Here is a 26,103-nt window from a genome sequence, read left to right as displayed (position 1 = left end):
CAAAGTTGTAAATCTGTCTCATAGCATTGCCATCCAAGACTGGTGGTGCCGGGCTTATAGGGGTAGTCAAACGGGTTGGTAAAATCTAAAATGATATTCTGCTGTGAAACAACGGTCTAAATCAGGTATTTTGACAGCCTGCACAGAATGTCCGAATTTTTAAAAACACGGAGGCACGCGCTTTCTTGCCGCCTTGACACTGCTGCTGATCAGAGTGTGCTTCCGTGCGAAATTCTACATGGGCAGTTAAAAGACCTGATCTGAAACGATTGTTTCACAGCGGAGTATCATTTTACCACCCTGTAACTACAGACATCTGTAAGAAAATGTCAATACCCTCAAATTCACGATGGGTTGGAAAATAGGTCACAAATACCCGTCTTCGACCAGCATTTCCCAAGGCTGAATGGCAACGCTACTGTATGTGACAGAGTCCCAAGTTACAGTGACGACGGGTGAGGTCAAAGATGGGGCCAACGCAAACACACAAGTGCCCTTACCTATGACCTTGGCTCTGTACCAGCTGTTGTCGTTGTATCGTGCCACACAGGCCTGCTGGAGAAAAGGGCAGTAAAGCTCTAGATCGTCTCCACCTTCAGGCAAGCTGGAATAGAACTCGTTCAGCTTATTTGACAGCAACAAGAACTCCATGCTATCAACCTGGGAAGAAGAGCGAGAGGGACAGAAAAGCGAGAGATGGAGATGGGAGGGAGAAGAGGGTCAATATATTTCTTCTACAGTCAGCTGGATGTGGACGACAAAGAGAAGGGATGCACGGATAACACTTTCATGATCAAGAATGATTGATTACTTGCCGATTAATAGCATTTTACGTAATACTGCTATTTTTAGGAAGGGAGTAACAATTCTCCAAATCCACTGTTCAGTTCTTGATATTTTAGAGACCCAAAACAGTTTAATATTTTTAATTGACCATATAATCATAGTCCATAACAGTAAGAAGCTTGAGAAATGTTTATAACTAGACAGGCCATCCAATGAGAAAAAGGTAGACTTTAGACATAACAGATTTATTTGAACAATCATTTTGTATTTTATGGCCATGGCCATAAATAAAGAGAATTTAGAGAAGGAGACTCCCGCAAACTCTAAATGACAAGTTGTTACGGTTTCCCCAACAATTAATAAATGCAATTCAACACCGTGCCATGCTTAGCCTACTTTAATTCATTGTGTGCCATCATCCATTGATGTGATTTGTTTAGAGCCTTCTTTCTACCCCTAATCTGGTACCCTGCTGTGAGCAGTGCAACAGCCCAGGTGCAGACAGAGACGTGTGTGTGTTTAAAATAATACTGTGTTATCGGTGTGTGCCCACACTGTGTAACACACCAGAGACCACAGCAACACTGTTAATGCATAGCATATTAACTTTCAAGTCACATATTTATGATTTCTCTCTCCTAGGGGTTGACTATTTATTTGAGGGTCGTTCACACCAAGCACTCCAACTATAACCAACTATATCGTTCACCATTGTCTTTGTTATAGTTGTGGTGTCTGACAATTTTCAAACAAATTTATATATTTATAGTGTATAGCGCTTGCTGTGAGCAGTCCCTTGGTATAGCCTGGTATTGCGCTGATACCGGTATCAGCATCAGTTCACCCCTAATAGAAAGGCTGTTAATGCGTTTACGTGTGTATGAGTAATGTGTCCACTGTATGTGTCCACTGTATGTGTGTAGTACACCAACAGTGGTGCACTGTGTGTGTGTGTGTGTGTGTGTGTGTGTGTGTGTGTGTGTGTGTGTGTGGTACCAGTTGTATGTAGAAGTCTGAGGGGCTGTTAACATGAGGGACCACCGCGTTGTATTCTGTGCCGACCTTTGGGTTGTTACAAGGGTAGTACAGCAGAGGACTCCTAGTCGTGGAGGACGGTAGTGGAGTGTAGAACCTAGGGAAGAGTGACTTTCTAAAAACAGCTCGCATCACAATGTAAGCACATGAACAAGCTAAAATGGGTCTGCTTAATCTTTCACCAAAGTTCAAACCAGCAGCAGTGAAAAGTTGAACACATGAAGAAATTGATGTATACTGCTCCTAGAATGCTTTGCAACAGCATCTCATAAAAGAAAATAATTCTAAACAAAATATACAAATTCTCAACAAAAAGAGAAAAGCCGATACCTGGCCAATTCGATGAAGATCAGGTAGTCTCTAACAGAGATGGGCATGTCGCTGGCTTTGTCCATGGGATCCTTCATGAGGTCAACCAGCAGACGGTCTCCATCATGTCCATACACCTTCATCTCCACCACCGCTGAGCCCATCACATGACGGAACTCCCCGCGAGCCTCCTTACTCCAGCCTCTAGTCTGGGAACACACACAAAATAAATGGTCCACCACCTGATGTAGCGGCTTTGTGAAAATTGCCTCTTAAAAATACACCACCATACCAGACTTGAAGTTATACCTAACAGAAAAAAATAAACTTGGAAGCAAATACTGTAGTTGTGGCTGTGTAGCCCATATGTGTGCACACAAAATGTACATCAACTCAAACATCACAAAAATGTGAAATGTTTTGAAAGAAGGATGAATTTCTATTGATAGATATATATATATTTATCTTATAAATATAGTAACAAATCGTTGCAAAAAACATCGCAAAAATAGCCGATCTTTAACACATTGACTGCCTGAGATTAAAACATAGTTTTTTTTGTGTGGAGTTTGCATGTTCTCCCCGTGTTCCCTAGGGTAGGTACCCTCACAAAAACATGCAGTAATCCTGGTCACTATACTGCCTCCCCCTGGCCAGCCGGGGCGCCTGATGGAGGGGAAGGGAACTGGTTGGAATACATGTTCCTTCCACGCGCTACGTCTAACCAGGGAAACTCTCCCGTCAGGTGACAAGGTGGTCAGTAGGCTCTCATGCATTGAAGGAGGCATGAGCTCGGCCCTGGCCTCCCTAGGTTGGCAGAGGAAAGGTAGTGCCCAGGATTACATAGACAATTGGCACTGGGTGTAAAAAAATGGGGTTACAAAATCGTGGGATAAAAATTCAGTAAAAAAAAAAATTATCCCCATGCCAGCGTTTTTTACCTTAAATTGACGATCTTTGGAGAGCCGTGGAAGCCACGTTGTAGACACGGAAGTAGCCTCGATCTCCAGGCTTTTATTGTTTAGTGTTGCTAAAAAATAAAAGCCTGGCCCAGCGCGTCGGTGTACTAGGTATAAGGAAGTGTTTCACTTCCCAACCAACCAGAGTGCAGTGGGCGTCGCTCGTAATGTTGTGTTAACGGGGCGGGGGTTGACGGACAGATCGGTGAACCAATGGGATCAGCCGCAGTCTCTCGCCGGCTCTTTACACCCGCCCCTCTATACACGAAATCAGGAGCGTTGGGGCAGTCTAACACGGAAGTAAACAAAAAGTGTCTCCTCTATCCACTGGAGAAAAAAAATCTTTGCCATCGCCCGTTGAATAAGGCTTGTTTTCATCACCAAAAAAAAGGAGAAATCCGAGCTAGGTATGTTTTTCTACAAAACCTGATATTGGAGTGGACCGGAGGTGACGTTTTTTTTGGGATGACGTCACATCCGTCCATTCCTTCTCTCAGCTTCAAGGGATCATTCCTAAGTGTTTTATTTAAAAGGACGTATGCAGGGGCGCCCGCTGGCGTAGAGGTCCAGGCGCATCCCCCCCCCCATCTCTCTCCCCATTTCCTGTCAGCCTACAATCCTTTCTACAAAAAGGCAGAAAAAGCCCCAAAAAATATAAAAAAAAAAAAAAAAAAGGACATATGCTTACGTCCTTGGCAGGCAATGTGTTAAGGTCACAACGCATCGAGCTTGTAGAGAATTGCCATTTTATTTTAATAATTTTAAAAATACATTTTATTCAAATCAATATTTTTCTAAAATAATCAACTGAATTGATTAACCGTTGCACCCTTTGTGTCAGTGTTCCTACCAGGTCAACAGGGACCAGGTCCTTCAGGGAGCATTTGATGGCTTGTGGAGCCCAGTGTCTCAGCTCCGCCAGCAGCCAGTCTTCCACCTTCCTCATCTGCTCATTAACAGCCCTCACTGCGGACTCATCAGACATCCCCTCCTCACTTAGTGATGTAGTGGTGGGGATCAAGCAGTTGAGAAGAAAAAGTTTTGATGTTAGAGGTTAAGAGACTTGTACAAGGTATAATACTGTGTTGTGTATAATGTTTGTGTATAGTGTGTGTGTCTGTGTGCGTGTGCGTACATCACTAATCCGATGCGCTTGGTGAAGCCATAGTCCGTGAGGAAGAGTCTGAGGTGGAAGACCTGTGTGACAGGGCACGAGGTCACCATTTCCCGAGTACCTCTCTGGATTATCTCCGATACCATAGCTCGACACCAAGTGCGGTCCTTGGCTTTCACAAACACCACACCACCTGGACACACGCATGTTCATTCAGTTTCTGTCCTTCTTACATAAACACATTTGTATGACTGAATATGTGAGGACCTTCCTTTGACTACATTAACACAGGCAAGATTAGCAAAGGTCCTCACTTTGGATGTCATTCTGTCTGCTAGGGTATGGATTTTGTGAATGTTTTTTTGGAACGTTTTCCAGTCAAGTCAAGTCAAGTCAAAACCTCAAGTCACACCTGCATTCATATCTGTGCAAAAAAATAAAACGTTTAACCACTTATCAAAATATAGACGATCTACAAGCTCACAAGCCAATTCAGCGATTTATGAAAACTAGAGGCAACCACACAGCCCTCAGATCTAGAGTTCATCGCACCACCAATCCGACTGATTTGATTATACTAATTTATGGATATCCCTGATGTCATCAGTATATGCCCGTATATGGGCATGCTGATATGCCCATATATGGAGATCTCAATATCTATCAGTCCTTGTCCCTTTTATGCCCATATACATAATGAAAACAAACGTTCACCTACAATAAAGAAAGCAGATTGAAAGTGGTTACATTTATACAGTATTTTAAATAATAACATTGTAAAGTTGTACATATTGCAATAATAATGTGTTGTGGTCACAAAATCCCAAGGCACACCTGGACATGTCTCATGGCACACCATTTGGGAACCACTGTGTTAGTTAGGGGACATTCCATCCCCACAATGATAGAACTCACACACGTACATACCAGTCTTAATTGTGTCACTAGGAGAGAAAAGCCCCCTGTCTCCACAACAGTTGTCGTAGATCTTACTGCACAGCAGACTGGTCTGCTTCCTCTCAGCGAAGTAGCGGACGTAGAAATGGTTCGGGTGGACCACATGGATGACCTGCACCAACTGGCGCTCTGGAAGAACGGGAAGGAAGACAAATAGAACATGATAGAATGATGTATTATTTATGTAAAGAATTTGGATTCATCAGAGCAGATGTGTGTGTGTGTGTGTGTGTATTTGTGTGTGTGTGTGTGTGTGTGTATATGTTACAGGGTGAATGGAGAACCAGGTAGATTGAAGAAGGCGCGTTCGTTTTTACCACCCACCCAGCAATTCTGTAGAAGCAACACTAGAGGGAGCCACAAGCCAGGCTTGTGCACAAACATATGGCTGCGACCACACACACACAGTCACACACACACACACACACACACACACACACACACACACACGCGCTCATGCTTTTTTTGGTTTATTGAAAGCAGGACTGTTAAGATACTTTTATTGTGTTCTGGCTTTTGTTTTACTTTCTCCCTGACACACACACACACACACACACACACACACACAGTGATCCATGAAAAGAACTATTCTGTCCCTATCGGTTTACAACTCAAACGGCGCTGAGTCGACAAGTGGAGCATCGGCCGGTCAGCGCGGGCACTCGCGCCTGGAGGCGCGAGGGCGCGCTTCCTCGGCCTCAAGCTCCACTTGTCGGCGCGCCTCCGTCGTGGACAAGCGTGTGCGTGTGCACGCGTGTTCAGCGTTCCCCTAGCGTAGCTTCCTGGTTGCTATGTGGGGGGGAACAACAAAAGACATGGTCCGCGTCGGCACATCAAAGCCCCGCCTCTCCGCGTTCTCCTTCTCCTCCTCGGAGGAGGAGGACGGTTTATTTCGCGAGGAGGAGCTCCTCCTCGCGAAATAAACCGTCCTCCTTCTCAGAAGGAGGACAGTTTATTTCACGAGGAGGAGCTCCTCCTCGCCTCACGTAATAAACCCCCGCCTCGCAGTGCCACGTCCTCCTTCTCCTCCTCCTCCTCGCGAGCCTCGCTAATAAACCCTATCTCGAAAAGCCCCGCCTCGCCCCGAAGCCCCGTGCCTAAAAACGAGCGCTCTGTCTTCAATCTACCTGGTTCTCCATTCACCCTGTGACATATACACATCTATATCTAAGAAAATAATCATTCAAGTCAATCTACAGTCAGTAAGACTTACACTAAGACTAATGCTACAGTAAATAGCCCATTTAATACCTGCATCAAGACGTCTACATTGATGCAATTAATTTAGTTACATTTTCAGACAATTAACTACCCATTTTACAATGTGACGGTCCCACTGGGTTATGGGATCTAGGTTATCAATTGTTGTAGCAGCATATTTGCAGAGCTCCTTCATTGAATTAAAAACTACCAAAAGACGGAATAATTAAACAATGGACACAAAAATATATATTTTTCGTTTAAATTAGTCTCCAACCAAATCTACCCGACTATCCGTGTGGGAATACACTGGAAGAAACCCTTTCTCTCCCTCTCCCCCTCTCCCTCCCTCCCTCTCCCTCTCCCCCTCTCCCTCTCCCTCTCCAAGAGTTTCATTTCCTCCATACCTGTCAGATACTTGACAGGCGTAGGCGTTATGTCCACTTTCTTTTCCCCTTTTGTTTTCCATTCGTTACTGGCCAGCTCAGGTCCAGCGAGTGTGGGAGTGGTTGGGGGAACTGCAATAAGGAGCAGAGGGATCCACGTCTGACACAGTAGCTATCAACCATTGAATGTTTGTACGGTGATTAATCCTCCTATAATTCGACAAAGCTCTGTGTGGGTGGTGAGGCCAAAATCTCTTCTGCTCGGTTCTCTTCAGTGGCTGGAGCAATTGATCCGAATTTGCACACAGCCATTGACCAATACCGTGTGCACGGAACAGCGAAGCCCATTTTTCCGCTTTCCCTAAATATCAGCAGTTTATTAGCGTTTGTGTTCGCTGGCTCCCGGGTTGCCAAATCATGTGCGCATATCCCCCACGGGTATGGTCTAGTACTTCTAATTGTGCCTCTCTTTGCCATTTTTTGCATTTTCATTCTAGGGTTAGGGCCATATTTTCACCAGTGCCTTACCCATTAGCTCTAAACTTCTTTGCAATTTTTTACTATTTTTAAAAACATTTTCAAATAGTTCAAATAGTCAATCTACAAGCTCACAACATGTCTATGTAGATCGGCTAGTTGAACTATTTGAAAATGTTTTTAAAAAGGCATTTAACCAGTTCAAACCAGTTTTTGATCATTGTTTTCTTAGCGGCAGTTGAGGCGGCTAATAGTATGTGTTTGTCTTGTCCTGAAATGTTAACAAAATATTTGGGTTATAACCAAATAAGAAAAAGGGCAGGGCAGCTGGGAAGAGCTTTACCAATAATAGTTACAACTATCTCCTTAATCCAAAGACATTTAATAGAGGGGCAATACCAAAACATATGTAAATAGTTTCCTTTAACAGAAGAACAAATAGTACATTAATCAGAATCCACCAATTTACATTTAAATCTACGCTCAGGCGTAAAGTAGAATTTATGTATACATTTATAATGAATAATCTGGTGAGCTGTATTTTTAGATGAGGAGAAGATAATATTCCAAACAGAAGGCCAATTCCAATCAAAGACTGGAAGATCCTTTCCCAACTATTTGTAACTAAGAGTGGTTTAGTATTAACAGAAATAAGTTAATCATATATTGAGGATACTATTTTGATCTTGGTTGTAACAATTGTTACCAAAGGGTGTTGGGGTAAAGCTGCATCCCCCAAGTTCTGAGACTAGTGCGAAGCTTAAGATAGAAGAACCATGAGGAGCCTGGAAGAGAATATCCTTCAAGTCCTGAAAAGACCGGCGACATTGATTGTTAAAAATAATATCGCCTAGAACTTTTTTTGACCATTGTGGGAAAGAAAACGGTATAGATCCTGAAAGAAGAGCATTATTGTGCCAAATGGGAGAGAGCACATGGAAATTACAATTGATAGACAACCGTTTCATTATGCAGCGTCAGATGGATAGTGTATTGGCAATGATTGGGCCCATATGCAATTAAGTCCTGAATCCTGATTGGAGAGGATAAAGCATTTTCTAACACTCGCCAAGATGTATCTGATGAGGAGTCCAGCCAGATATTGATCGCTCTCACTTGGATCGCCCAAAAATAATATTTAAAGTTAGGTAGGGAGAGGCCACCAGCGTTTTTTTATTACGAGAAAGGGTGTAAAAGCTGATCCTAGGAGTTTTCCCACTCCAAATAAATTTCCTAAACATAGAATCAAGATCCTTGAAAAAAATTGATGGAGGGGAAAGAGGTAACAGAGAATAAGAAATGTATTTGAGGGAGTATATTCATTTTTATGATGGAAACACGGCCATGAAGAGCCGCTTTTAAACCAGCCCAAAAAGGTCTTATACATGATCAGAGTTCTTACTCTTACCTTTCACATCTTCACGTCCAGCCAAACGAGAAGAATCTGGAGGAAATTAAAGACATACATTTGAGCTCATATCATCTTTAAGGCCATTGCACACCAGCTCCATTACATAAATGTGATGCAAATATGCAAAACATTTGTAAACATCACACAAGGGAACCATGCACCTTGCAATATTGTAACTTTCAGGTCATATCCTTCTCCTACTGCAATGTACTCTTTACCAGTGCCATTCAGATAGCTGAAAGCTTCCAAATGTCAACTAAATGTAATTAAAACGTTAACACATTGCGTGCCAATCGCGTAGATCTACGCGAACCTAAATAATTGCGCAGCGTGCCAGTCGCGTAGATCTTCGCGAAGTGGTCTTTTTTTTCTTTTCTTTTTCGCAGGTTCACATTTCATTGTAGGCCTCCCTCGCAGTGACACATTTCATTGTAGCACAACCGGATATGGAAATATCCGTATCCGGAGATCCCACCCGCCGTCGCTCTAAATCTTCCCCTAATCCGCCATTATCTCTGAGTTTTTTTTCTCCTCGCTGAACGCTGTTTACTACTGCAAAATGGAATGTCGCCGATCGAAGCGGTCTTCCCTGGGCCACTCACACAGCTACCCTGTGTGTCTACAAACAGTTTAAAGGGTAAGACCACTTTGGTAGAGGTTTGGGTTGTGTAGTTACCTTGTCATGATGTAACTCCAAAGGTGGGAAAGAAATCAAAATTAATTGCTCCATTGATTAGAAATTGATAATTCAAAATATGCTCCTCATTGACTTACATTGTACGGTAAAACAGTTCTCAAAGTCACTCTGTCAGCACATAAATGAACCCAAACATAGCTGATTCAGACAATACAGAACATCACCAAACCCAGTACTGTTTGTTTTTTTAATAAAAATGTCAACTTCCTGTTGATTTTACTATTTGAAGATCTGGATCCGGATCCGTGGATCCAGTCCGGGTTTTCTACTTATTAAAAAATGGCAAAATCAACAGGAAGTTGACATTTTTATATAAAAAAAAAAACAGTACTGGGTTTGGCGATGTTCTATATTGTCTGAATCAGCTTTGTTTGTGTTTGTTCATGTGCTAAAAGAGTGACTTTGAGAGCTGTTTTACCGTACAATGTAAGTCAATGAGGAGCATATTTTGAATTATCAATTTCTAATCAATGGAGCAATATTTGTTTATTTCTTGCCCACCTTTGTAGTTACATCATGGCAAGGTAACTACACAACCCAAACCTCTACCAAAGTGGTCTTGCCCTTTAACGCGCAATCTTAAGGTATTTAGCGAGGTCTGTGGCAACATGAAAAAAACAACAATAAATCGCTGGCACTAGTGAGTAGATGATATTAAACTCTGGCATGGAATGTGTTAACACCAGCAAACTATTTCATAAACTACCTACTGACCATATCCATGTCTTGGACCGCCGGTCCTTCAGTGGGGCGAAAAACTAAAACTAAGCCTTAAAGGAAAAAAAGGAAAACTAGCAAACACTGCCAGAGTTAAAACCTCGTTCATAGCAGCCCTTGCCAGCGATTTTCGTGTTTTTTTGTTTCGTTATTTTGTTATTTAATTCACATCTAGAAACTCTAGCTTGACACTTGAATCGTTTTGATCGTTCCACCACTAGAGTGCAGCACATACCAAGCTTGATCGCCTCTCGATCACACTCGCCCCCTCCCAGACCCACTCACACAGTGAAACACATGAACCGGAAGTGAAATGTCTCAGATTCTGTTATCGGCGAAAATTACTTTGTGATACACAACGGGGATGACTGTTCGTCACCCAGACCATAGATTATAGGAGGGGAGGTCTCCGATCGTTTTTCATAGCGTGTGAAAACCCGTTTGTTTCCCTATTATGGTCGAAAATGACTGGGGGGAAAAATGTAAAACCGAAAACGGAACCCAAGTCATGGAACCGGATGCAGTGGTGGTTGAAGTAAGTGGAACCCGAAACTTAGCCTGATTCATAACAGAATAGCGTGATCAGAGCATAAAGATCAATAAAGACCATAGATCGCATTAACGCGATCCTGGCGGCCAAGCGCGCTATTTATTAGATCGCGTTAATGCGATAATGGCGGCCAATGAGTTAAAAATAAACTGAAAAAACAAAAGAAAAAAAAGTTTAAAAAAAAAGAATAAAACGTTCAAAACTATAATAACCCATCACACCCCCTCCCTTTTCTCCTTCTCCATCCATCTCGCATACAAACACTCCCAATTTCCCCCTCCCTCTACTGCACCTTCCTCCGCCATCTCCTCATCCTCCTCAATAAGCTCCTCCACAATAACATCTGGCCCAGCCTGGCATGGCCAGACTGCTATTTTTTTAGCTGTGGCAGATTCGTCTGGCCCAGTGTCAGCATCAGCAGGACCATGCTGCAGAGTGAGGCTGAGCTTGCGGCGAGGTGTTGGGCTTTGGGTGGAACAATGACCCTCTCTCCCAGTCCTCCGCCAGGGGTGGTCTGCCTTCTGCTGGGGGCCCGCAAGTTCTCGGTGGCGGGGAGGGGGTTGGTTGCGCCATGAGGACTTTCTGCAGGAGGCTTCCTGCTGCCTGGGAGCTTGCTCTTCTGACAAACTGAAAAGGAACAGTGAGAGGACTTCATTCCAAAAATATAGGATGCGTTTTGTTGAATGTATAAATCAGTCATTAAGGTTATGTCTAATAATGATATAACAAAACTGACAAAGGATTTAATGAGAAATTAATTCACAAATAGCATAGAGCAGTTAGTGCATGCATGTTTGCACAGACAACGATTTTGTCCTAAACAGTTCTATTGACCCACCAGCTAATAAGTGATGAACCAAGAATTATATTAATGTATGTTTTGGGAACTCACAGCTTGGGTTCGCCTGCATGGATCTTCACACACCTGCTCAGGTTGTCTGCTTGGAGTACACAGCTGGAACACACACGCACATTTATGAAGTGTGTGTGTGTGTGTGTGTGTGTGTGTGTGCATATGCCCATATATGGGCATGCCCCATTTTGTGCCCATATAGGGAGCCGACTGATTTGTTTGCGCCTGGAGTACACAGCTGGAACACACACGCACATTTATGAAGTGTGTGTGTGTGTGTGTGTGTGTGTGCATATGCCCATATATGGGCATGCCCCATTTTGTGCCCATATAGGGAGCCGACTGATTTGTTTGCGCCTGATGCTATGACGATACATTGAGGTTAGACAACACACACATATTTCGGCGTAGCTGCATTGGTAACTCCTTATATGTGTCACGACTGCCACACCCACTCTACCTTTCTTCCCCTCTTTCTAGTTCTCATCTGATTATAGGAGTGGAGACAGGGGTGCAAGACAGGAGGCGGAGACGACCAATCAGGAAGTCTATAAAGCCAGGCTCGACGCTTCATGCTGTGCCAGATCATCAGTCTCTGTTCGACCTAGTCAGTCGCTTTCCACCTGGGCTAGCATTATTCTCAGTGTGTATCCCGAATACTTACCTTTCTTTCCTGTGCTTGTAGTAACCAACTGAACCCTGGAAGTCTGCCTCTGCTCTGCTGTGACCCTGTATCCACCACTGCTACACTCGGCTCCACTCCTGTATCTGGACGTCTGCCTCTGCCATCACTGCTGGGATCCACCATTGCTGCATTCAGCTCACCTCAAACAGTATCTGAATAAACCTATATTCTATAACTGCAACTCTATCCTGTCTGTCTCCGTGTTTGCACCTGGTTTCAAGGAAACATACAATATGACAGTATGATCTGGCCAATCTGAACCCTGCAGACATGGAGGTATTTTCTCAAGCCATTGCTAATCAAGACGCTGTGATTGCTCAAGCCATTACTAATCAAGACATCGTGATTGGTCAACATGAACAGACTTTGACACAGATTATTGGTCGTTTGGATGCACTTACTGTTAGTGTAAATGGCATACGGGATCACCTCAACAACCCGGCCGCTGCTGCTCCCCCCGCAGTTGATGCTGCTGCCCCTGCCCCTGAGGCTCGCCCGGCCCGTGAAATGCCATTCCCCGCCCCAGAGCGTTATGCTGGGGATCTAGGAGCTTGTCAAGCTTTTCTAATGCAATGCTCTCTTGTTTTTGAACAGCAACCACGAACCTATGCTTTGGAGCGCTCCCGTATATGTTACCTGCTCGGCCTGTTGAAGGGGTCCGCTCTCACCTGGGGCGCTGCTGTCTGGGAGGAACAGTCGCCAGCAGTGTGCCAATCCTATGCTGCTTTCACCCGTGAAATGAAGAAGGTGTTTGATCATCCTGTACGAGGCAAGGAGGCTACTAGACGACTCATGTCCCTTCGCCAGGGGGCCCGTAGTGTTGCAGAGTTTGCGATTGAGTTTCGTACCCTAGCTGCGGAGAGTGGATGGAATAATGAGGCACTTCAGGGTGCGTTCCAGAAAGCACTGAATGATGACATCAAGGACGAGTTGGCCTCCCGTGACGAGTCGACAGATCTCGACGAGTTAATTAGTTGTTCCATTTGTCTTGATAATCGCCTCCGTGAGCGTCGGAGAGAGAGAGGTTTCCGTTCTCAGCGTGTGGGCTCGTCTTCCGGCGTTCCATTCCATGTTCCATCTCCAACCAGGGCTCCACTCCATGTTTCACCTCTGTCTAGCCGCAGCGCTCCATCTCCGAGAAGCCCCGAGCTCTGCCGAGAGTCTCCAAATGAGGTCCAGTCCGAGCCGATGGAGTTGGGTCGTGCTCATCTGTCCCAGGAGGAGAAGACTCGTCGGTTGCAGACCAACTCATGCATGTATTGTGGTCAGGCGGGCCACTTTAAATCTGCATGTCCTGTCCGTCCAGTAAAAGATGGGGCTCGCCAGTAATGGGGGAGATGCTGACGAGCCGAGCTGAGTGTACATCCTCCTCAAGGCCACAGCTCAATGCTGACCTCATATGGCGTTCTCAGTCGGTGCCCCTTTCAGCTTTAATCGACTCTGGAGCAGATGAGAGCTTCCTTGATCGCCAGGTAGCTATGCAGATGAAGATTCATTTAATGCCTCTTGATTGTCCTTTGCAAGCTAAAGCACTTAATGGTCTACCGTTAGCCCTGGTGGATAGTAAGACTGTACCAGTAACTATCATTTTGTCTAATCATCGAGAGGATATTCAGTTGCATATAATAGACTGTCCACAGACCCCATTGGTTCTTGGTTTTCCTTGGCTCAAACTACATAATCCTCAAATTGATTGGTCTACAGGGAAGATACGTTCTTGGAGTACAGCTTGCCATTTAAACTGTTTACATTCTGCTCAGACTCCTTCCTCCACTGAACCACAGCCTCCAGCAGATCCTCCAGATGTATCCTCTGTACCTGAGTGTTATCACGGCCTTGCTCAAGTATTCAGTAAGGATCAAGCTTTGTCTTTACCACCTCACCGGCCCTACGATTGTCCCATCAACCTCCTGGATGGCGCTCCTCTTCCCAGCAGTCGGCTGTATAATATTTCTCGGCCTGAGCGGGAGGCGATGGAGAAATACATCCGAGACTCTGTGGTGGCTGGAATCATCCGACCCTCTTCATCTCCGGTGGGTGCTGGGTTTTTTTTTGTTGGCAAGAAGGATGGCTCATTAAGACCTTGCATTGATTATCGTGGTCTGAACAATATCACTGTTAAAAACAAATATCCTCTGCCATTAATCAGTTCTGCTTTTTCACACCTTGATGGAGCTACCGTTTTCACCAAACTAGATTTGCGTAACGCTTACCACCTTGTGCGCATCCGAGAAGGTGATGAATGGAAGACAGCTTTTAATACTCCTCTCGGCCACTTTGAATATTTGGTAATGCCATTTGGATTGACTAATGCACCTGCTGTGTTTCAGGCCTTGGTTAATGATGTGCTCAGAGACATGTTGAATCGATTTGTTTTTGTTTATTTGGATGACATTTTGATCTTTTCTAAGGACCAAGCCGAGCATGAGCTGCATGTTTCCCAGGTTCTCCAACGTCTCCTGGAGAACAGACTGTTTATTAAGGCTGAAAAGTGTGAATTTCATGCTTCCTCTGTGTCATTCCTAGGCTATGTAATTGCTCCAGGTCAAATGCAGATGGATTCTGCCAAGGTGTCTGCTGTTGCGGAGTGGCCGGCACCCACTAACCGCAAACAGTTGCAACGTTTCCTTGGTTTTGCCAATTTCTATAGATTTTTCATTAGGAATTACAGCACTATTGCAGCCCCACTTACAGCTCTCACGTCCACCTCCATCCCCTTCCATTGGAGTTCTGCAGCAGAAGCAGCTTTTGTTGATCTTAAGGACCGTTTTGTTTCTGCCCCTGTCCTTATCCATCCAGATCGAGATCTACAGTTCATTGTGGAAGTGGACGCCTCTGACACTGGGTTGGGGGCGGTTCTGTCTCAACGCTCCCCTACTGACAATAAATTGCATCCAGAAAGAAATTATGATGTCGGCAACAGGGAGCTTTTGGCAGTTAAAGAGGCATTGGAGGAGTGGCGCCATTGGCTGGAAGGTGCTGTCCAGCCCTTTGTTGTATGGACTGATCATAAGAATTTGTCATACATTCAGTCAGCAAAGCGACTCAATTCACGGCAAGCAAGGTGGGCTTTGTTTTTTGGCAGGTTTAATTTTTCTCTCACTTATCGTCCAGGTTCCCAAAATGCTAGAGCTGATGCTCTGTCTCGTCAATACTCTGTGGAGGAGAGCGGTACCGATCCTGAACCCATTTTGCAACCTACCTGTATACTCGCCGCCGTCACCTGGGAGATCGAGTCGAGGGTCCTACAAGCTCAAACTCAACAGCCTGACCCTGGTAACGGTCCTCAAAATCGCCTGTTCGTCCCTGATGCTGTGCGCTCCCAGGTCCTTGAATGGGGGCATTCAACCCATTTGACATGTCATCCAGGCATCAATCGGACGCTGTCCTTCCTTCGTCAGCGGTTCTGGTGGCCATCTATGGTGGATGACACTCGGTCCTTCATCTCTGCCTGTTCTATTTGTGCCCGTAATAAGACCTCTACGAGACCTAGTTCTGGCCTTCTTCGACCCCTGCCGATTCCGAGTCGTCCATGGTCGCATATAGCTGTGGACTTTGTCACTGGCCTGCCACCATCAGGAGGTAAAACAGTTATATTGACCATCATTGATCGTTTTTCCAAGGCTGTCCATCTCATTGCTCTGCCTAAACTTCCTTCTGCTAGAGAGACTGCAGACCTCCTGGTGGACAATGTGTTCCGTTTGCATGGTTTATGTTCTGACATTGTCTCTGACAGAAGTCCCCAGTTCACCTCTTGCGTCTGGAAGGCCTTCTGTACAGCCCTGGGTGCTACTGCCAGCCTCTCCTCAGGTTACCACCCTCAGACAAATGGTCAGACTGAAAGAGCCAATCAGGAGGTTGAGGCTGCTCTACGCTGTATGGCGTCTGCAAATCCATCCACCTGGAGTTCTCAATTGCCTTGGGTAGAATATGCACACAATTCTCTGTCCAGTGCCTCCACTGGTATGTCTCCATTTCTCTGTTCTCTTGGATATCAGCCTCCTATGTTTCCAGCTCAAGAGATCGAAGTAGCCGTTCCGTCTGTCCAGGCCTTCATGCGACGCTGCCGTAAGACCTGGAAGCGTGCCCGCACTGCTCTTCTCAACGCTGGGGAGAGGATTAAGAACCAGGCTGATCGTCATCGAACCCCAGCGCCTCAGTACGTGCCTGGTCAGATGGTGTGGCTTTTGGCCAAGGATCTTCCGCTCAAGGTCAGCCACAAAAAGATGGCTCCTCGTTTTGTGGGTCCTTTTGAAGTCGAGTCCATCATTAACCCTTGTGCTGTTCGTCTGAAGCTCCCGGCTTCTCTCCGTGTACATCCTACTTTCCATGTTTCCCAGATCAAACCAGTGTCCACCAGCCCACTGGTCCCTCCAATGCCTGCCCCACCACCACCGAGGATGATTGACAACTACCCGGCTTACACAGTTCAAAGACTGCTGGACGTGCGCCGCCGTGGTCGAGGGCTTCAATATCTTGTGGATTGGGAGGGTTATGGTCCGGAAGAGCGTTCTTGGGTCCCTCGAAGACTGATCTTGGATCCTTCCCTCATTCGCCAGTTTCATGATGACCATCCGGACCGGCCCAGATGTGCGCCAGGTGGCGCCCGTTGAGGGAGGGGTACTGTCACGACTGCCACACCCACTCTACCTTTCTTCCCCTCTTTCTAGTTCTCATCTGATTATAGGAGTGGAGACAGGGGTGCAAGACAGGAGGCGGAGACGACCAATCAGGAAGTCTATAAAGCCAGGCTCGACGCTTCATGCTGTGCCAGATCATCAGTCTCTGTTCGACCTAGTCAGTCGCTTTCCACCTGGGCTAGCATTATTCTCAGTGTGTATCCCGAATACTTACCTTTCTTTCCTGTGCTTGTAGTAACCAACTGAACCCTGGAAGTCTGCCTCTGCTCTGCTGTGACCCTGTATCCACCACTGCTACACTCGGCTCCACTCCTGTATCTGTACCTGGACGTCTGCCTCTGCCATCACTGCTGGGATCCACCATTGCTGCATTCAGCTCACCTCAAACGTATCTGAATAAACCTATATTCTATAACTGCAACTCTATCCTGTCTGTCTCCGTTTGCACCTGGTTTCAAGGAAACTTACAATATGACAGTATGGTTATGGCATGGTGACATGAGCGTCTTAAGCCAATTTGAATATAAAAGGATTAAACTATGTAATTAATATACCTTAGAGATGTTTGGAAATAAGAAAAAGGTCTCCCCTTCTGTGTTGCTTAGAACCAGATAAATCTATTTTTGGATAAATGGTAACATGAAACACATGAATCCCATTGGAAAAATTTATAAACTGGGTAAACAAGTAAGACGCGCGAACGCTGGAAGCGAACGCAGCTCGAACATATTGTGTATTTACGGACTTGTAATCCGTGTTATTTCACCGTGATGGGGAGAGAACATTGACATTGTGTGTGTGTGTGTGTGTGTGTGTTGCAGGCTGTGTCTAAATTCCTGCACTCTGGCGCCCTCTGGCCCTCTACTAGGCAGTGCATGCACACAGAGACGCAGACACACACACACACACACACAACCCGAGCACGGTTACATAGTATAGCCCCACTTGGTCGGAGGCGCGCCTCCTTCCGCGTTCGCAATAAATGGGTAGGGACTAAGGAGCATGCGCAGAAAGAAGGCAGCATATCAGGTTAAGTCTTTACATGGTACATTTTCCTTTTGATCAGTTTGTGAAAAGGTTTAAACCACCTCTCTGCAACCGATTCATTCCGACTGAGGTGTTTACAAGGAACTGTTTGGGCTTTTAAACAGACTGGAAGAGGAATATTAGGCTACGTGTAAACCCAGCTTCTCTCAACAATTCTCATGATCTCTAATGACTCACCTCAGCCCACAGTCCATAGTAATACAGGTCATATCAACAGACTGGACATCCACTGGTGTCTGCAAAATCTCCAACACCTGGGAGAGACACGTGCAAAATTAATCAATCATCTATCAATCATAGTGAGACGAGTAGTGAAAGTATGTGTGCATCTTATTTTCTACCAGTCAAACTCAAATAACCAGAAGAGATACATTGGCTACCTACCAAAAAGGTTGTTCTGTACACAGAATTGATGCAGCACTGAGCATTTTATGTAATGAAAAGTGCACAAGTGTATTACCATAATTGTCAAATCAACGCCATCGGTAGCTCGGCTACAACTGCTATTACTATTGATTATGCAGTTATACCATGTCTAATTCAGTTCAAGACAAAGGAGCATTGCATACCGTTTCCAGGTTGCAGTAGTTCTCCAGGGCAGGGCAGCGTCGCACCGATCTGGCTTTCTGCATGGCAAGCTCCAGGTCTTTCATCCTTTTCTCTACCAGGCACACCTCCTTGTTGCTGGAGACGAAAAAAGCCTCCATGTTGGCCACGTCAGACACCAGCGTATTCTTCCTGTTGGCAGAGGAATTACATGACTTCATACATTTCTTCATCGAGCTCCATACCAGTTTTTATCTCTGCTAGACCAGAATGGCAGTTTGCCTCTCTGTGTGTGGCTTAACTTGCAAACTACAGCACCGATCAGTGTTTATTTGTTTATTTATACGGCTCCCCATTAACTGATGCGTAACGTCAGCTAGTCTTCCTGGGGTCCAAGACATTAATATACAACTGTAGAAAATATCACAATGACAGTGTATCACAATTTTTTTTTAAATCAACCTAATGGTGGCGCTATAACAGCCCACTTTACATTTGGGCATAAAAGTCCTGAACCGTAGGTTGTAGATTAAAAATGTCCCATCATATTGTACTGTACCTCTTTGAGACAACATGTTTGGCCTTCTCGATAACTTCATCGATCTCCATCAGCAGCCGTGATTTCTCCCTGGTCACCTGTGCCTTCCGGCCAGTCAGCAAAGTCTAAAGAAAGGGCAAATGTATTGCCTATTCCACGCTTCAACAGAACATTTGTCACGCTGTCATGTAGGGTAGACCACCCATAGTGGAGTCGACAAATTAGTCATTTGGCTCTTAGGTTGAACTATAGATTTTGTATAGGTTGAGTATTCATGTTTTTATCCATATTATGATGCAAATTTCTGCAGTTTTCTTTATTTGAGGCCCCCTTTGCTCTACACACAATTAACAGATCACTAATAGGTGGACCGCAGTCCGGACTCCAGACTTATCTGGACCCGGAACTATACCCAATAAATCATGAAACATTATTCTAATTCATTTGATCCATTTTAACTCCCACAGTGTTTGAAGCTTTTTCCATGTCAAAATAACTGTCAATTGAATTCATCTCACAATATCGATGGGGGTATTTGGTCAAACATAAGTGTTTGATTTTGTCCATATGGCCCAGCCCTAGTGCCCTCTCTCTCACCTGGTGGATGTGCCCCAGCTGGGACATATTCTCCAAACCCTGGGCCAGTGCTTCATCCACGGCCTTCTCTATCTTCTTCACGTCAAATGTCTAAATGAAACGCACAAAAATACTTTAACAACAAGACCAAAGGACCGTCCACACCAAACACTAAATATGTCGTTTTAAAAATCTTTCTCTAGGGCACCCGCTGGCTTTAAATATATAGGAATCGTTAAAGGGAATCGTTAAGGAATCAGACCTTTAAGAGGGAATCGTTGAGGAACCGGAATCATTAAAATCCTAACGGATCCCAAACCTAACCACAACTAATTATTGTTAGTTATTGTGCTTGGTGTGGACAGCCTTTAAAGGACAAGTCTGGACTAAAATATTTTTTTTCCTTACTTATATTGATCCCAAATGACTGGTCATGGGGTCTATTTGCAGAATTGCCCATGTCGTCCAGTTTCCCCAGCAGAAAACCGCATACTGTAAGTAGGCTAACCCAGCATAAGTAGTGATATACTTATAGGCTCTGCTCTATGCTATGGGGGATAGCATAGAGCAGACTCCATAAGCATATCGCTACTTATGCTATTTATTGCGGTAAAAAAATTTTTTTTTTAATTAATCTGTTATTAGGTTGTCATTACACACGCATCCATGCCTTGGTTGTCCCACACTAGCTGCCAGTCTGCTAAACAGACCAACGTGGGGTGAAATCACATCCACTCTACTCCTCGCGAGACTTAGTCATGACGCCAGTCATCTTTCTGTATGTCATCATTCATTCAAAGTATCATATCTCTGCTGTCCGGCCGCAATCAGCTAACTCCTAGACTGAAAGAGCGAGCCCTATCGATGGTTTTGAAGGGCGGATCCAAACCCAGGCCGTTGGATTCCAGCGCCGCTTCCTATTGCTTCACCAATCTATGTCCCCTGTTGATTTATGAAAAAAAAAAGCTAAAACTGGAGTTAGCTGGTTCCTGCCAGACAGCGACGATATGCTAGCTATGGTATCATCTTGCAGCTGTCCAAGCTAATTGTTGTAGAAGGGTAAAGGGTACTTGGATTCATGGAACCAAATTCAGGCCTAGACTTCTGATTATTTACCTGTTTATCTGCCTCCTCTGCAATGACATCGCGCTCCTTCACTGGAGGGGAAGGGACATGGCGGGGGCGTCTGCTTCCTCTGCTGCCACCCCCACTACTGTAATTACAACACAACAAAACTGATAAGGCCTTACAATGGAAATACTCTTATGATTCAAAATGTATACTACAAACTGAAATGCAACTTGCATTCTCTGAGACATATTCAAAACCAAAACTCTGTTTTATACATTAATGGCATATAACATTTTGTTTGTAAATTCCATAAGAATGTTATATACAGAGTTTAGACCATGATTGGCTTGTTCCATCTACCCGTTATTAGCCTATTATTGAAAATCCGATGTTGACTTGTCAGTAGCCAAAAAGGTTGGTTATAGCAGCCATATGGATCTTTCTAATACAACCAGTACCCTGCAACAATGTTGCAAAAAGCCCTTTGAGATACGTAAGTTATATAAAACCATGGACGAAATTTGGAACCTGTTACGGTGCTAAATAGTGTTGCATCTTATATTATTGAAAGCCTTGTCCATCTCCTTTTAAGCACATAAACCCTATAATTTGTTAACCGGGGGTTCACTCCCTTTTACCATGAGCCTCTACACCAAAACCGTGATCTTGAAGATCTGCCATTTTCACTGAAAGTTAGCCTCAGAATAGGGACGCTAGGCTTGCCTTTATGTGGTTCAACTGATGTCCCGTTTGTAATGAACATGCATTTGTGGGATGAGCGGCACAGCTAGTTTTGTGGGTGTCCCAAATGAAATGTGCCAAATGTCCCTGCCAAGTTTGACTCACTAACTTCATTGTCACTTGACTGGCAGCACCTGAGCAATGATGTTTGTTGCTCTAGAGAGTCTATGTCAAACATTTCTCTACAGATGGTCAAACGAGAGCATTATGGGTCTGCTCTCTTTACCAAAGTTACCATTTGGGGTCTTCAACAAGGGATGGCATGCTACATTTCACAAATATGTTTAACCACTTAAAATATAAGTAAAGTAAAAAATAAGGCTTTCCATTTATATAAGAAAAGCTACTAATACAGTAACAGATATGATCGACCAAACAAGGTTTCAAACTTTGAAAGGTTTAATTAAAGATATTTTTTTTGTCATTCTTTATTTAGATAGTTACAGTGAGAGAGACAGGAAACAAGGAGAGAGAGATGGGGAAGGACAAGCAGCAAAGAGTCTCGGGTTGGATTCAGCCTTGCAAATGACAAATTAAATGCCAAATTAATAAAATCATTTTAACACTAATTCTGGCAGTGCCTTGGTTTTTTAGCTTTTCTTAATGTATTCCGCCCTACTCAAAAGAACCTCCCATCCAATTCTTGTTTTTCACCAAGTGCTTTACGTGTATCCAGGCAGCACTCTTCTATAAAAAAAAGTTTATATTTATTGCATCTACTTCAGATGTATGTAGTTGTAAGAGATTCACAATTTAAGGACTTAAGACATTTTCAATACCTCAATAAGACCATTACTGCATCAAAAGTAATCAACAAACTATACTATAAAAACTGGTCAAACATTGTCAAATAATATAAGAAAGAGGCAAAAAATTTGAAAATAGCCGATCTACAAGCTTAAAACGGCTTGCAACGTGAGCTTGTAGATTGGCTTTTTTCACAATATTTAACTGTGGAACCGAGTCAAAACTAAATGCCTTAACTCCTACAATTCCAAGTGCTTGTCAGGGTGGGGGGTCCGCAGTTCAAATATGATTTTTTGGGGGGGATCGCGGGCGCGACCTGAAAAGGTTGAGAACCACAGTTTTACATGATACCTTCTCTTCTTGTTCATTTTGGTGGTGTACATGAGGCCAACCACTCTGGAGTCTACTTCTAACCCACCCACGCCATCAACAGGAAGGTCTGATTCAACCTGTAAAAGGAAAAAAATAGGGTAGCATCAATTTAACACCAAGGCAATGTACGGTCACATTAACCATTAGCATCTCTACCCTGGGGTGAACATTCAGTGAAAATAGCTTATCTACCAGCTCACAATGCTTCACACAGCAACGCTGTGAGCTTGTAGATCTGCCATTTTAGAAAATTTGGGAAGAATCTCACATGACATGACCAAAATTTGATGCAAGGTATATAAGTGTTGTGTCATATGATATCCCAACAACACACACACACACCAGGGCCTGGATTGGGATCTCCCTACTTTGATTTGAATAAATAATTATGTAGCTCATAAACAGGGGTCATCAATATATCCGTACATGGACAAATGTGTCCATGGCAAGACTTGTCCATGTCCGTGGCACATTTTAGATTAGTTTTTTTTACATTAAACAGAATGTTCTTATTTTAATCATAGGACCCAATTAAATTACTAGAATGTCATTCTCCAGGTTTTCTTCAGAATATGTATGACACTGATTTACTATGACACATTGAGAGTCCACAGTACAAGTACAGAGGTTTTTAAACGTCTTATTTTCAAGGAACTCTGAGTGTACAAATGGAACCAAATAGGACCCTACGGGTCCATTTGGTTCAAAGCCATGTAATGGTCATTTAGGGCTAGCTCCTTGTGTTGGTCTACTCATTTTGAATTTAGAAAAAAATTCCACCACAAGCCAGCATGGCGATGTTGAGCGATGACCCCGGCTCATAAATGATGTAGTTGTTGTTTACTACCTTGCAATCTGGACACACGATGCTGTTCTCCACCTCCACCATGGAGTTGAGACAGGCCTTGCAGAAGATGTGTCCACACAGCAACTGCAGGGGGAGGCTGGCCCGAGCTTCATCCTCTTCTGCAAGTTACAACACCAAAACGTGGACTTTTACTTGTAATAGAGTAGGCTATTTCTACATTGCAGTATTGTATTGATACTTCTAAAGTAAAACATTTGAGTACTTTTAGTTTTTTCACCCCTGAAAGTGGGCCAAGAGTAATAAATGAAAATGTATTATTTTTTTTAAAGTGTAGAAGCAGATCCATCATCTACAAGCTCACAAACTTGTACATCTGCTATTTTTGAACAATCTTGACATTTTATATAATCTTTTTTTTTTTTTTACACATATCTCTCTGGCACAAAACATTTTCAGATGGGGGGGTCCGCGGCCAAATACATATCAATTTGGGCGTCCTTGGCACGAAAAGGTTTGACTCATTCGCCATTGACTGGGATTGTTTTATCAAAACAGCGCAGCAATCACACGTGGTGATGTAGCAATGACGACATGGCCACGGCTGTAACAATTCTGTGTGGGGCCTACGGGCCCTCAGAAGTACCGTAGAATTGTAATATTCGTGGCCAAGAGCCATGAGGTAAGCACTTCATATTTGAAATCTGAACGTTTATGTACATGTATGGGTTGTAAAATGGAGAAAGTGCAAACACCAGGTGTAAATTAGACAGTCATGTTTCAGGCCTATTGAATGAACTAAACTAAAAGGAAAAGTTGAGGTTTTACCAGGTAAAATGTAGGGACTGCCACATGAATTGCAATTCAAGGAGTCCGGCGTTGTTTCGTCCATCCTCTCTCTGTGTTGCTGAGATGAAAGAAGTGGTGAAATACAAGCGCAAAAGTCGTTATTAAGTAACGAGTCACTTTATCACGAATGTGTCTGTTTCAGGCTCGCACAGGTGTTCTTTCGCCGGAGATTAAGCAGCGTTGCCAGATTCTGTGAGTGAAATAAGCAACTGGTTCTATGAAAACAAGCCCAAAAGAAGCAACTTACATCCACATGAGTACTTAAAGGGGTAGTTCACCCCCAAAATAACTTTTTTTCTATTGATTACTGACCATCTGGAGCCTTGAATTCATAGATATTTTTTTGTTTTTGTCACATTCCTAAGCCAATAATTTGATTATAATAAATGTGTCCCCATTGATTCCGGTAGGAGACACAAATGCATTTGTGTCTCCTACCGGAATCAATGGGGCTAAATTTATTATAATCAAATAATAAAGGAAGGAATGCGACAAAAACAAATAAATATCCATGAATTCAAGGCTCCATGGGGTGAGTAATCAATAGAAAAAAAGTTTTTTGGGGGGTGAACTACCCCTTTAAAGGAGGAGTTCACCCAAAAAATTACTTATTTTCTATCAATTGCACACCCCATGAAGCCTTGAATTCATGGATTTATTTTTGTTTTTGTGGCATTCCTAAGCCAATAATTTGATTATAATAAATTTGTCCCCATTGATTCCGGTAGGAGACACAAATGCATTTGTGTCTCCTACCGGAATCAATGGGGCTAAATTTATTATAATCAAATAATAAAGGAAGGAATGCGACAAAAACAAAAAAATATCCATGAATTCAAGGCTCCATGGGGTGAGTAATCCATAGAAAAAAAATGTATTTTGGGGGTGAACTACTCCTTTAAACCGGGGACTTTCTGGACTTTACAGAAAAACAAGCCCAAAGTTGCTTATAATAAGAAGACCTGGCAACACTGAGATCAAGAGTTTATTTTAAAGTAAAAGTACTCTTTATGCAGAATGTCCCATTTCACAACTTCAATATGTATACAAATCTTTTGAGAATAGCAGATCTACAAGCTCACAAAATGTAAAGTGGTTAATGCATGTTTTGTAATCAAAATCAAAATCTACATAGTAACTAATGTTTTCAAATAATTGTAGTGGAGTAAAAGTACAATAGATTATTTGCCTCTGAGATGTAGTGGAGTTGAAGTAAAAGTATTGAATATTGGAAATGGAAATAATAAAGTAAAAAATACTCAAAAAGTGTACTTAAGTACAGTACTTGAGTACATGTACTTAGTTACTTTCCACCACTGCTTCTCATCATCACTGCGTGGATCCATCTGCTTCACAGAGGAGAGATTCATCTTCACCTACTAGTCCAGGCAAAGTAGCATTACCAGACAGACTAATTGTAAGAGAATTTTTTTCAACAGATATCATTTCTATGAGGTGTCTAGAACAACATACTAAAAGTCCTAAGAAATCCTAGATGCGGAAATATGTTTAATTCTCATCAATTAAAGATGTGTGCTAATACATCGAGAAAACTAAACACCCTAATGGGCTTTTTTTTTTCTTTTGTCCTATCACAATGAAACTTTCCACAATGAATCTTAACATGAAAACTAAACTTTTTTGTATTACACGTTTCTTTGAAACTTAATTTGAATATGCAAATTAGCTTCATATATATTGAATATGCCCAAATTTGCATATCACGAAAATTACTTTTCCCCAAAATGTATTATATTTACATTGTTGTTTGTTAATGATATCAAACACACTGATCAGACTTTCATGAACCATTTCATCGAAATAGTGACTTCATAGAATAACATCGAAAACACCATTCATATGTATGACAAATGCATAAATCCGTCAAATCTTCCCCCAACCATCCTACTGCTAACGGTTGATGGCAATGCTGCTTTTGGACTGGCCTCTAACCTTTAACCTGCCCGGCTTGGTTGTACCTGCCGGGGGTATAACTCCCACTGGTATAGTCCTCAGGGTAACAGAGGCACACAAG

At 43.4% G+C, this 26,103-nt stretch overlaps 1 protein-coding gene across 1 annotated transcript in view; it reads right to left on the bottom strand.

The window, feature by feature from the left end:
- rnf17 (ring finger protein 17) overlaps positions 1–23,898 on the bottom strand; it is a gene marked incomplete at both ends in the record, with an annotated part of 37,979 nt that extends 14,081 nt beyond the window's left edge. Inside the window, 18 exons of the mRNA XM_080450847.1 lie at positions 501–660; positions 1,783–1,918; positions 2,152–2,339; positions 3,940–4,084; positions 4,225–4,396; positions 5,131–5,289; positions 6,768–6,878; positions 8,632–8,667; positions 11,001–11,225; positions 12,805–12,985; positions 13,850–13,954; positions 18,393–18,561; positions 18,929–19,032; positions 19,505–19,594; positions 20,600–20,696; positions 22,394–22,491; positions 23,262–23,380; positions 23,850–23,898. Of these exons, the coding sequence (XP_080306973.1) occupies positions 501–660; positions 1,783–1,918; positions 2,152–2,339; positions 3,940–4,084; positions 4,225–4,396; positions 5,131–5,289; positions 6,768–6,878; positions 8,632–8,667; positions 11,001–11,225; positions 12,805–12,985; positions 13,850–13,954; positions 18,393–18,561; positions 18,929–19,032; positions 19,505–19,594; positions 20,600–20,696; positions 22,394–22,491; positions 23,262–23,380; positions 23,850–23,898 (2,344 nt within the window). The remainder of the gene's footprint in view (positions 1–500; positions 661–1,782; positions 1,919–2,151; positions 2,340–3,939; positions 4,085–4,224; positions 4,397–5,130; positions 5,290–6,767; positions 6,879–8,631; positions 8,668–11,000; positions 11,226–12,804; positions 12,986–13,849; positions 13,955–18,392; positions 18,562–18,928; positions 19,033–19,504; positions 19,595–20,599; positions 20,697–22,393; positions 22,492–23,261; positions 23,381–23,849) is intronic.
- Positions 23,899–26,103: the final 2,205 nt, after the last annotated feature.

This window comes from Gymnoscopelus braueri, assembly GCF_963280865.1.
Source record: "Gymnoscopelus braueri genome assembly, chromosome: 15".
Lineage (NCBI taxonomy): Eukaryota > Metazoa > Chordata > Actinopteri > Myctophiformes > Myctophidae > Gymnoscopelus > Gymnoscopelus braueri.
This window is presented reverse-complemented; position numbering and strand designations above follow the sequence as displayed.